At 37.9% G+C, this 13,236-nt stretch overlaps 1 protein-coding gene across 8 annotated transcripts in view; it reads right to left on the minus strand.

Moving 5' to 3' along the window:
* Positions 1–13,236, minus strand: part of LOC150092301 (homeotic protein female sterile-like) — a 579,681-nt gene that overhangs the window by 364,717 nt on the left and 201,728 nt on the right. For all 8 annotated transcript variants that reach the window (XM_090415148.1, XM_090415149.1, XM_090415147.1 and 5 more), the window contains one exon: positions 858–1,345. In XM_090415148.1, the coding sequence (XP_090271274.1) occupies positions 858–1,345 (488 nt within the window). The remainder of the gene's footprint in view (positions 1–857; positions 1,346–13,236) is intronic.

Below are 13,236 nucleotides of genomic sequence, written 5' to 3' on the forward strand. Positions count from 1 at the left end.
GTGTAACAACCATCATTTAACACTCAATTGTGGATAAATATCTCCTTTTTCATCAAGTAAATTTTTTATATCGTTAATTAATACAAGAAATCTTTCTAAAAATTTACTTCTGCTGAGCCAGCGAACATTATTGTACAACAGACATTCCCTATCATCATCTGCCAATGGAGCACACCAGATGAAGACAAGATTGAATATTAGGTCAGAAGTCCTAGTCGGTTCTCTCCATTCCTTAAAGGCAACGTGGGGGATCTCTTCCCAGTTAATTAGCTTTAACCATTAAAAGATTCTCCTACTTAAGAGATTTACTTCACTCCTGATGGAGTGGAGTATATCTCCATTAACACTTATCCTGACCTGTTCACAACATTCCACCAGTCACAAAGAGTAGAATGTTGCTGCTCAGCAAATAGCAAATTACTATTTTCTGTTCTGCCTTTGTGATTGTTAGCTAATTCTCTCCCTCTGATAATTCTCTGTAATAGTAGACAGTGTTCACTTTCAGATTTCTCTACAAATACAGGTGGTCCTCAGGGTCTGCTATATCATCTACTCCCTTCTACATATACATAAATGACCTTTGCTCAATAACTTCAAACACAACAAATAGTTTTAAGTTCATTATCTCTTACCTTTGATATTATTCAACTCAAGAGTTCAAAACCAGATCTTTTTTCCTAGACTGATTGCCATTTCACTATGGAATGTGAACAGATAATATGTAATGGTATTATTAATTACTTTATTAAACCCAGATTGACAAATTTTGTGCATTAATATAAAAATAAACCAAACTGGCATTTACATTATATAAGTACATTGCACTGCAAATTACACCATGACCAATTGTAAACTACCTTTGCTGGTCCTTTCTGAACTGCTGGTGGAATTATACTTGGTGGTGTTCCCATATTCTGTGAAACAGATACTGGAACAGGTGGAGGCTGTCCATCTTGCGCTACAGTAGTTACAGGAGGTGGTGTTCCAACCAAAGATACCTCCCCACTAGGTGTATAACTGTTTGACCTTAGTGATTGTGTGATACCAGTTGTGCTGACTGCTGGAACAGAAGTTGTTAAAGTTGTGGGTGTATTTGTACTTCCAGGAACTGTAGGTGGTGCCACTGTGCTCGTAGGAGGTGGAGGAGGTGCAGGTGGAGGTTCTGACATCTGGACGGATGGCAGGGAATTTACAGCTGTAGCTGCTGGTGGTGGTGGTTGAGGTACAGTTGATTGTATTTCCTGTGTTGGCTGTAGCGGAGGTGGTGGCAGTGGAGGTGGTGGTGGTGGAGGTGGTGTTGGAGGAGTTGGTGATGATGGTGTTTCTGCTGTTGCTGTTGTAGGTACTGTAAAAAAAAAAAAAAGATACATATATTACATATTTAGCAAAGTTAAAACTTTACTAGGTTGATAATAATCTTTAAAGTGACCAAGACTGTTTTTAATTCAAATCTAAAAAAGTAAAGAACAGAAATGAAAGTAATGATACTAATAACAGACTGTTTTTCAATTACTGCAGTAATCTTAAGAAAAGCTAAATTATAAAAAAAAATGTGACACATACAAAACACAAGCGCTGTGTATTTCAGCATGTGCACACTGAAATACACAGTTTCTTCTGTGTATTACTGGTAGAGATCACAGCTTAAATGTCTAGAGTACTCCATTCTTGTTAGTCAAGATTCATACTTGACTAACAAGAACCCTCCCTCCCTCTGTGTACAAACTCAGGAGAGTTAAATAAAGTATCTGAAGCAAGGATTTTTCCCACATGCAAGTTGCACAGCAACTTATGGAAAGAAAGTAGTAGTTGAGAAGAACAGTAAAAGGGATGCATTGGTAGAAGAAATGAAAAATAGTACAATAGGGAAGGGAGTTGGCAGGATGTGTAAATCCTCTTCAACAGGAAAGTGAATGGCTTACACTCATTTATCACCTTAAGACTGGAATAAGCTTATTCCAGTAATCTTCAAATGAAAAGAGTTCCCTGTAACTCCCATCATTTTATCCTATTGCTCCTTTTACATCCTGTACCAATCCACTCTTACTACTTTTTTTTCACGTCCAATATATCCTTCCTTTATTCTCCTCAAGCACACATTCTTCTCTAACTCTCATAACACGTTGTAAATAGAAGTTAAGAAAGGGACGCAAGCCTTGACTACAAGGAAATTCTACTAATATAACCTTGCTACCTCTAGCAATGCCAAACTGATATCAAAGCTCAAAAATTAGTCATCAACTCTGCAGCACTGATTTATGCATATATTGGCTAATGCATAAAGATTTTTGATACAATAACAAAACAATCAGAATCCAAATATTTGGGATATCTGATTAGTTAATAGAATTCTCTTCTCATTGAAATTTTTTATTACTTTTTAATTTACTCATATGCATTTATAAACTGTAGTATTTTCTCTTTCAACATACAATTAGTGTTTCAGCTAGAGGAGCTGTATTGGAGGTGATGATTGATAGAAAACTGAAATTCAGGGAACATATTGCAAAGATGGTGAAGGTAACCCAGAGGATTGTCAATACTGAGAAGGAACTGACCTGCAGAGATCAAAGTTATCGTTCCATTGTATAAGACCCTGATCAGACAACACTTAGACTATTCAAATTTGGTCTCCAGGATTTGAAGGGGATAAGTTAACTATGGAAAGGGTACAGAGGCAGATAACAAAGATGGTTTCAGGACTGTACAATGTTAGTTATGAGGATCGGCTGAGGGAATGTGGACTGCAGAGTTTCGTAGATAGAAGAAGGAGAGGTGATATGATTGAGACTTTTAAACTGTTGAGAGGTAGTTACAGGGTTGACACTGGGGAGTTCTATCGCTTGGTGGAACAGTGGGAAGGAGCGATGACAAGGGGGCCATCCCTGGAAGTTGCAAAAGTAAGCTGTGAGCAAGAGGGTGAGGAGTGGTTTCTTTGCATGGAAGTGTGTTCCAAAGAGCAGAGGTGTAAGAAGTGAAGAAAGAGGATGAGAAGTTGTTTCTATGAGTTTGAAGTTGAACTGTAAATGGATGTTGACTGGTAGCTGCTCGTGTTCATATATGAGTATAGGAAAGTGGAGGAACTGTAGTGGCCAGTGCCCATGAAAATACACGTAGAAGAGACATAATGCAGGTGCATCACCCCAAATGTGGGAAGGTTTGGTAAATATGAACTTCATACAGTGTCAGGGTTGAGTGGGGAGAGAAGTACTGTTTGGAACAGAAAAGAATACCAAGATTTTTGGAGGCTGAAAACACTATGGACAATGTATTCATGCCAGGATAGATTAACTTGAGAGTTAATCCAAAGAGAGAAAACTGGTCCTAGTTGGCAAGAGGAATATTGTCAAAAGTGAGGGAGAGAGAGAAGAGGATGGGCTTTCTTTCTAGCAATGAGACAGGACTGCATTTTGGTGGCATTAAAATTCACAAGATTATCCTCAACCCACTTGAGAATGGAAAGGAGATCAGTAATTAGAAATTGGTTAAAGAATATCTTGAATTCCAAGTTACTTGAGCAATACAAGGTTTTATAAATGAAAAAGAGGAGTAGAGAGTACTGCTATCAGTAAAGCTATGAATATTGACTATGAATATTAAAGATGCCAAGAAATTATATTCTTGGTTTAATCCTTTAATGAAGTGTAAGCAAACAAATTTTGCATGTGAAGTAACTTCACATCAATTGCCTTGGTATCCCATAATGCAATGCACATCTTATGGACATGTATAATGCTATGCATTATGGGAAGGTCCGCTACCCAGACCAGTTTCAACATTCATTGAGGTCTAATCAGTGGGAGTCACATCCAGAAGGGCTACCAAGGTTGAAATAATGCAGAAGTCATACTTCATATACAAGTAGTGAAAAAGGTGTCACACCTTATTACAAAATACTCTGGTAATATGCAAGTAGTCCAGTTGTGAAGTGATGTGCAAACATTGTTTGCTTAAAGGATTGAACCAAGAATATAATTGCAATTTTAATTTATAGGATCATTAATTCATAGAAGTGCATGGTGACAGTACTGACCTCTGGGGTACACCAATATTAATGACAAATCGAAAGGAAATCCATTTGCAAAGGGAGGGAGGTATCGTGGCCTCCTTACTAAGGAGGCCACAATGCCATACTCAGTCAAATGCCTTGGAAATATCAAGAGCGACCACTTGAGTTTCTCCAAACTTTTCCAGTGCTTGTGTCCAAAGGTGGGCGAGATTAGCAAGGAGGTCTGCTGCAGAAAGAAAATTGTAGGATCCATATTGATGATCAAGTAACTGTTGGGATTTTAAGTAGGCAAGCAGTTTGCTATCGATAATCTTTTGCATTATTTCTGAGAGTACCGAGGTCAGACCAATAGGGTTATGGTTGATGGCTGACTTTTATCTCCCTTTTTGGGAAGAGGATGGACAAAAGTTTGTTTCCAGGTTATGGGACAGATGCCAGATGAGTATGATAGTTTGAAGAGAGATAGCAGAACAGGTACGAGTTCTAAAGCACAAGCTTTTAGTACAAGTAAAGGTCATCAGGACCACATGAGATTTATTGGTAGTGTTTGCAAACTACACCAGTGTTTCTTAAACTTTCTGCTACACAGATCCCTTACACATAAATTTCTTTTTTTGCAGAACCTCTATGAAAATTTTCACAGAACATTATCGGAAAGGTATGCATGACAGTGAACATTTATATGCAAAATGTTTTAATCATGAAAATATGACATATTATTACAAATAATGAGGGAACATAACTGTTCTAGAAATAAGTGAATTTAATAAAAATATATATTCATTCACTAAATGCAAGCTCATAAAAAATATCAGCATACAGAGAATGACATAAATTACCAATATCTGGGATAATGTTCATTAGATATAGTTTTAACATCAAATTCAAAATATTTTGATGTTTCATTAGGGATACAATGATTGTTGAGAATCTCCTTTTGCACACTCCAAAGGAAAATGGCATTCTAATGCTATTCCACTTAGAGCCAATATTTGCTATGAATTTTTACACAAAATTGATCATTCATAGTGAAGAATTTATGGAGACAACACACGTTATAATAATTACTTTACTTATCATTAAGAAAGTAACATCCAATGTTTCCACCTCTATATTGAGGTCATCATCAGGAAAACATACATATGTACAGGATACAAGTTACATGACACTACACTATACAAAAGTAAGATGAATCTAAATGCTGATACAGACTTCTGCTAAAAAAACTACATTAAACAATTTCTAAAGTGCTCTCATATTAAGATTTTCTTCTGTTTGGGGCCGTTCTAGAACAACCCCCCCCAAACAGAAGAAAATGAAAAGAAGAAAAAAGAAAAATAATGTATCCATCATTCTTGTTCAGATTTGGATGAGGTTTCAGTATTTCACAGGCTTCTTTGAATTTTCTTTCAAACTAGGTTTTGGTGCAGCATAGGAAGGTGTTGCCTTTCCAGTTGATTTTGTCACATTTGGAGTGAGTGGTCTGACAGACCTGTTTTACCACAGTGGAGAATACAATGTGGAGTTAGCAAAAGATTATTATTAAGAGACCGTCATGAAGTCAGGGAATGGTTGAGGTAGGCCATATATTACAATAGCTGCCACAGAAAAATGAAATCCATTCCAATTTTGCACCATTTTGTGATTGAAAAATTTAACTCTCACCCACTTCTTGGCAGCATTCATTCTCAACTGCCAAGGATGCACTCTCATCCTTTCATCACCATAAAATAAAAAATTCCATCTACTGATATCCTGTATGATCCTCTCAGAAGTTTGCAAGTCTTGATCATATCACACCTCTTTCTCCTGTTTGCTAATGTCCACAAGTCACAAATTCTCAATCTGTCTTCACAGACTGTATTCCACAATCCCAATATCATTTTTAACATTCTCTTTTCTCACTCTCTTCACTCTGTCAGAATTACCATGTAAACCATACCACACCTAAACACATAGTCCATGTGAGATCTTATCAAGGCATATATGAGAGGTTGGTCAATCAACTTATCATACATTAGTACCATATAAGGATAGTGGGCTGGGAAAGGAAAAACTTGCATCTGATTTAAAAGCCTGTATATTGCATTCCTTGGGAAATATCAGAGGGAAGACTCTTCCACAATACAGCAGTAGCAGGGATGGAGGAGGAGAAAATGAAACTTTTTCTGTGGGTTTCAAGGTGTACTGTGAAGAATGGATGTTGGGCAACAGCAACGTTCCAATGGACTTAGTACTGAGTGGAGGAATTACTGATGTTATTTCAGTGAGCATTTGCCATGGAAATATTTATCATCATCATCATCATCATCAAATTCCTGCCATGTACCCTCAAGGGGTGTACAGGATATGACAGTACTACATGAAAAAATTACATCATTACTAACTTCCTATCTACAATTTTCCTCCAAATCAGTCTGTTACTTGTCAAGACACCAACATTATCAGATCTTATATTTCTATCGTCTAAGGCACTTTGTACTGTATCAATCCACCTATATCTTGGTCTTCCTCTGGGTCGTTTTCCTGCTAACCTGGCAGAGAACACTTGTTTTGCTAATCTTTCCTCTCCCACTCTATTTAGGTGACCATACCATCTGAGATTAGCTCTGCTAACGCATTCCTGGATGCTGACAATGTCAAGTTCTTTCCTAATATCCTCATTTTTAATATGATATTGCCATTGATGCCATCTGTTCACGCCTCTAATCTTTCTCAGGACTCTCATATCTGCGGTCTCTAGTCTCTGGTCAAGTGTTTTACTTCTGACCCAGCTCTCAGATCCATAAGTTAAAATTGGTTTGAACACAGTCTTGTATACAGCTAATTTAGTGTTGCGACTAATTTCTTTCTTATTCCATATGAATTTATTCAATTGACTTCCCACGATACCAGCTTTGCTGATTCTGTTGTCTATTTCTATATTTAGTTTACCATCTTCAGTAAAAATTGTGCCTAAGTAGCTGAAATGTTTTACTTGTTCCACAGGTTCTCCATTCACAACACAGTTGACATTTTCAATGATTCTGCCTATTTTCATTGTCTTTGTCTTTTTATTGCTGACCTTCATACCATATCTATTACAACAGCTATTCAATTTAGTCAGAGAATCTTGCAGATTTGTAGCAGATTTATTTAGAAGTATAACATCATCCGCATAAAGCAAAGAGCTGACATTAACATCTCCAATTTTGATATCAGGTTTAATACCACATTCCTTCATAATGTGATCCATATAGATAATGAATAACAGAGGGGATAATGTACATCCTCGTCTCACACCAGATTTAACATTAAACCATCTTCCTGTACTTCCTTCAATTCTAACTGCTGACTCACAACTCAAATAAAGACTAAGTATTGCTTGATATAATGCCCCATTGACACCATATAACTGCAGCGTATTGAATAGCTTCTCTCTTGGCACCTTGTCATATGCCTTTTCCAAATCGACAAAACTTAAATACAGATCTTTGCTATATTCCCATGCTTTCTCGACTATTTGTCGTAAAGTGAAGATCTGATCATGACAGCCTCTATTTGGCCTGAATCCAGCTTGTTCTTCACCAAGCTTTTCTTCCACAATTCTTCTCAACCGTTTCTCAAGTATACTTGCATAGATCTTGCCAGGAACACTCAGTAGGGAAATACCTCTGTAATTCTCACATTCAGTTTTATTTCCCTTTTTATATATGGGTACTATGAGAGCTCTACTCCAATCATCGGGAATTCGTCCCTCTGTCCAGGCTTTCTGAACTATGCAGTGCAGCCACTGTAAGACTCTTATACCACCATACTTCAGCATTTCTGGTCGAATATCATCTACTCCTGCTGCCTTTCCACATTTCAAGCCTTTGATGGCTTTTTTGACTTCAAGCATGGATATGTATTCCTGACTGCATGCCTGGTCAGTGTTTTTTATCACTGTGCTGTCATCACTGCTTGTTTCATTTAGCAGTTTTTCAAAGTAATTACTCCATACTTCAAGGATATCTTTTTCTCCTGTTTTCATTTCACCTTTATCATCTCTAATTCCTTTTACAGCACTCTTTCCTCCATTCCTAAGCTTCTTCAACAACCTCCAGAATATTTTGCCTCCTTCTTGATATTTATTTTCTATATTCTTGCCAAAGTCCTCCCATGACTTTTGTTTAGCTAGTTTTACACACTGTTTAGCTTTCTTACATTTGTCTCTGTATTCTGTAAGAGTAAAAGCTGACTTATTTGCCAAGAACTTTTGATATGCTTTCTTCTTTTCCTTCACTGCCGCTTTAACTTCCTGTGTCCACCAGGGAGTTCTGATTTTTTTATCCTTGCACACAACCTCACCACATGCCTCTCTGGCAGAATCAATCAATGTTTTCTTCAGAGTTTGCCACTGAATCTCCAAGGTTTGATTCCTGTTCTCAAACTCTTTCATTTTCTTTTCAATAATATTTCTGTATTTTAGTCTACAGTTCACATCTAAGAGCTGCTCAACTTTTATTCGCTTTAAAACTTTCTTACATGTTATTCTTTTCAATATGAAATTCAATTTTATCCTGCTCAAGACTAAATAGTGATCACTTCCAATTTCAAATCCTCTGTACACTCTGGTGTCCTGCACCAGGTAGAAAACATCACTATCAACAATAACATAGTCAATGAGACTTTTCTTATTCCTAGCCTCTTCTCTCCACGTGAATTTGTGCACATTTTTATGTTGGAACATGGTGTTAGTAATAACCAGTCCATGTCCTGAGCAGAAATCCAACAGATATTTGCCATTATTATTAGCTTTGCTCTTTTCTCCAAATTTTCCCAAAATATTTTTGTATGTCTCACAATCATTTCCTACTCTACTATTTAGATCACCAACAAGGACCAACTTTTCCTTTTTCATTGTGTCAGTTGCTTTTTCTAAAGCCTCAAAAAATTCCTCCACTTCTACCTTAGTAGAACCTTCTGTGGGACCATAGGCACAAATAAGTCTCATTGTCCAGTTCCCCATTCTCATATTTGCCCACATTACTCTACTTGAGACTGACTGCCATTCAAGAAGATTAGCCTCGTATTTTGTGTTGAATACTATGGCTACTCCTTCTTTTCCTTGATTGTCATTGCCTGAATATAACATTTTGTATTTATTGCTCAGAAAGATCTCACCAGTTTTGGTCTTTTTTGTTTCAGTCACCCCTATTATGTCGATCTGGTACTTATCTAATTCCTCAGCTAGCTCCATTTCTTTGCCATTCAGACTTCTTACGTTGATAGTACCGATCTTGAACTCTGGTGATGTTGAGTTGGAGTTTGTTTTCAGATTTGTTCCAGTAGCTGACTTTTCGCTGTTCGCCCTGGTTCCCTGGCGAAAACAACGGGGGCCTTGTTTAACCGGGCGACGCCTCAGCCGGCATGAAATTTTGTCATGTTGTACCATCATTTTTTATTTTTTTGGAAATGTTTATAGAGTACACAAATTGCAGAAACCAAAAATCTGTGCAAAAGTGGGAGGAGTTGGTTGGTAAGAGATGGGTTATTAATCAATCTAATTGCTCTCCTCTGTATTGAGTCAAGCATTTTGAGAGCACTCTTAGGAGCCCCCACTTCAAATGCGAGAGCAGTATTAAATAGCTGGGCAGATTTGTGATTTGTATACAATTAACATCTGCTCAGAGGTGAAGTAATGTTTTGAACGAAAGAGAAATCCTAGTTTTTTTTAGAAGCTGAGGATGCAATGTGTTTATGCCAGAAGTTTGATGAAGAAGAGAAATCTCATCTTGTCTGGAAATTTGAGTGTTGTCAAAAATAATACTGAGAGAAAATGGTTATTTTTTTTTTGAGTAATAAGACAGAACTGGGTTTTACTAGCAGTGAAATTGACAAGGTTATCTGAACTGCCATTGGAAGATGGCTTGGAGATCAAAACTGAGGGCAGTGATGGTTGATGTTATGTAGGTTGAAGTGAATTGTGTAGAGTAAGGTTTATCAAATGAAAGAGATGAGTGCAAGGTGATGTCATTTTCAAAACTGTTTATTGGGTTGGATGTCAACTAAAGTAGGTCATTGATATATATATATATAGAAGGAAGAGGTGGTGAGAGAATGGAACCCCAGCATTAGTGGAATGGTGAGAGGATAAGGAACCATCCACTATCATGCATAGTGTGCATCCAGACAGAAAGCTGGCAATTCAACTGCAAAAGTCCTGAAAAAGACCAAATAATGGGAGTTTGCTTAGTAAGTGTTAGTGCCAGACCTGGTCAAAAGCTTTAGAGATATCAAGTGCAACCACTTGAGATTCACCAAACTTCTACACAGCATTTATCCAGAGGTGGGTTGGGTGATACATGCGAGTAGATTTGTTGATCAGCAGCAACGGAACCCATACTTGTAATCATTTATTGGCTGGGTGCCATCGAGGTAGTGTAGCAGTTGGGAATTGATGGTTCCCTCCATTACATTAGATAGGACAGAGGTGAGTGAGGTAGGGGTGGTAGTTTGGCAGCAGTGATTTGTCACCCTTCTTGGGAATGGGTTGAATATAGGCAAATTTCCAGGCTGTGTGTGTGGGGGGGGGGGGGGGGGTAGATACCAGTGGAGTAAGAGAGAGAGAGTATATACAGGCAACATAGGATAGGAGTCAGTTCTGGTGTACAAACCTTCAGGAGAATTGGAAGAATGCCATCAGGGCCAGGAGACTTTATGTCTAATTTGGACAATATTGTTCTGATCTCTTTCTGGCAAAAGGATATAGGAGGTATTGTTTATTGGGCATCTGGAATGGCTGGTGGAATTTACCACTGTCAGTTGTGCATGCACTGGCCAGGAGACTGGCTTTTTCTGTGGGTTATGATGAAATAATGCCATCTGGGTATGATAAAGGTGGAAATAGTACTGGGAAAAAATTATGACTAATTGTTTTGGCAGAGATCAAAAGGCTGAGTGGTCCATTTGGATAGGCTGAGAGTTTCCTGCTTTTTGCTCTTTCAAACTCTGTTTTGGAAGTAATGATAGTTTTCTTGCAGCCATTTTGGGCTTGAGCGTAAGCACTTAAGGAAGGAGTTTTGATGTGAACCAGTTGTGATATGCCTGATTTTTCATTTGTACAATAAGGTTTAGTTAAGGGATGGCAATTTAAAATAGTGTGGGCAATGTTTGTTTCCATGCCAGTAAGGATTACTTTGGTGTACTTGGAAGGGTCATTGGTGAGGAAGAGATCTAGTGTTTGGGGAGCAGTTTGGATTATCTAGTATTCTGGTTGACATGTGAACAATTTGTGTAAGACCATTGGTGATCACAAATGTTTCAGCATCTCTGCCTGAAAATCTGTACAACTGGAGCAGAAAAGCCAGTTGGTGTTGTGGATATTAAAATCTCCTAGCAGGATTGATTTTTGCTGGTTAGAGAAGTGATTCTGGAAAAAATCAAAGAGCTCAGATTAGTTGATGGCATTTGGGGAGCGATAGAGACAGCAAATGAATCTGAGTGGGGAAGGGAGATTTCCAAACAAAGAAGGTCAGAGTTGGGCGATTCTAGTTTGAGAACACTCTGGCAACGTATGTCAAAGCAGATACATGTGCAGACACTGCCATTGAGTATGAAAGGAGTTAAAGGGTGTGTGGTTTGGAAGGTTAATATAAACAGTGCTTTTGGGGGGGGGGGCGATTTCTGCCAAAAAGAGTAGGTGGGATTTGGTAGACTGGAGATGGTAGTGGACACTATTAAGGCTGGAGTTAAGGCTAAGGAGATGTTAGTGAAGTGGATAGACAAGGATCTGTGTGGCACATATTTGATCTCAAGGGTCTTCCATGTTTCCTACACACTGATCGCCATGGTGGCTACTAGTAGCATCACTTGATTTTTGCAATAATTTAACTTGTTTGTAGTCGATGGCCCAACAGTTGTCTCCATTTCAACAATTTTCTTCAAGTTGTTTTCGAAGTTGACATCCTTGTTCTCTCTGGGTGTAAGTTAGGTGAGGGCGAGTTGTTATGCAAGATTGGTAGCAAGTGTCCTTCAATCACTTTCATGAAGCATGCAGCTATGGGTCTGAAGCGATGGCACCCGACGATGTTTCTAGAATCAAAGTTGCATTCTCCTGCTAATTTGCTTATGTCATCTTTTAGTGATTTGCCACTTTCTGTTGGAAAGTTCAAAACGATGGTGTTGAATTTCTTGTTTTCAGCCTTCAGTGAGTCATGCACCATTAATGTGAATAGGTTGTGGAGTTCACTGGCAGGCAAGGACGCACCTGAGTTGCAGCACTGATTGTCAAGTAGCTCAGGCTTAGATTCCGTGTTCGAATTTTGGAGGAGAAAATTTCATTTATAGTGTTAATATGCTGGTTGAGGTTTTCAACTCGTCTACCTAATTTCAGAAGCTGTTTACAGGAACAGTGAAGTTTAGAGGCACAGCGAACAGAAGGGCTGATTGAGATCAATAAATAATTTGTGCACCAATTTGTCTATTTATGTGCACAGGAAGCATGTAGACTGTGGCAACAGAAATCACACAATATACTCTTTTTCTTATTGGGTTTGTCGGTGATCATCATCACTAATCTTTGATATATGGCTCTTGAATTTCTACTTCCTATTACTAAAACTTCAGGATTCCTAGCCTGATAATCCCATGGGTATAATGGCAATGGATATAATCACACTAAAATGCATAGCTTTGCAATTACTAACACTGAACTGACAGCCATTTTCACATACCCACAATTCCAGACTATTCAAATCAGTCTTCAATACTGCCTATTAGCAACATTCTTGATTATCCTGTCTATCTTTGCATCATCAGCAAATATTATGTCTTCTATCAAATCCTTCCTAATCTCTTTAACATAAAGACTGATTAACAATGGACCAAGGGCTGAATCCTTGTGGTGAACACCACTGGTTATCTTAAATCTTGCAAACTCACATCCTCAAGCCAGCTATCCTCTTATCCACTAATATTATAAGATATGGCAGGAAAGGGAAGAAAAAAAAAAGTACCGAAGTTCGACACCCTTTACTTCCTAACATATATCATTGTAGTTATTCAGTAGATTTTTGTGTGTGTGCCATGCTGTATAATCTAATCCTATATTCCATTTTATGTAAGTCTTCAATGTGTTTTTTCTGTCAACAAGTGTTAGTAAAATTCAAAAATATCATGGTATATCCATTCTCCTTGTCTAACTCAATGGCAACATAATTATAGAATGCAAGTTGCTCAAACATGACACTCCCTTAGTAAACTCA

This window comes from Typopeltis vanoorti, chromosome 26, assembly GCF_054136105.1.
Source record: "Typopeltis vanoorti isolate ZY-2024b chromosome 26, IOZ_Tvanoo_1.0, whole genome shotgun sequence".
NCBI lineage: Eukaryota > Metazoa > Arthropoda > Arachnida > Uropygi > Thelyphonidae > Typopeltis > Typopeltis vanoorti.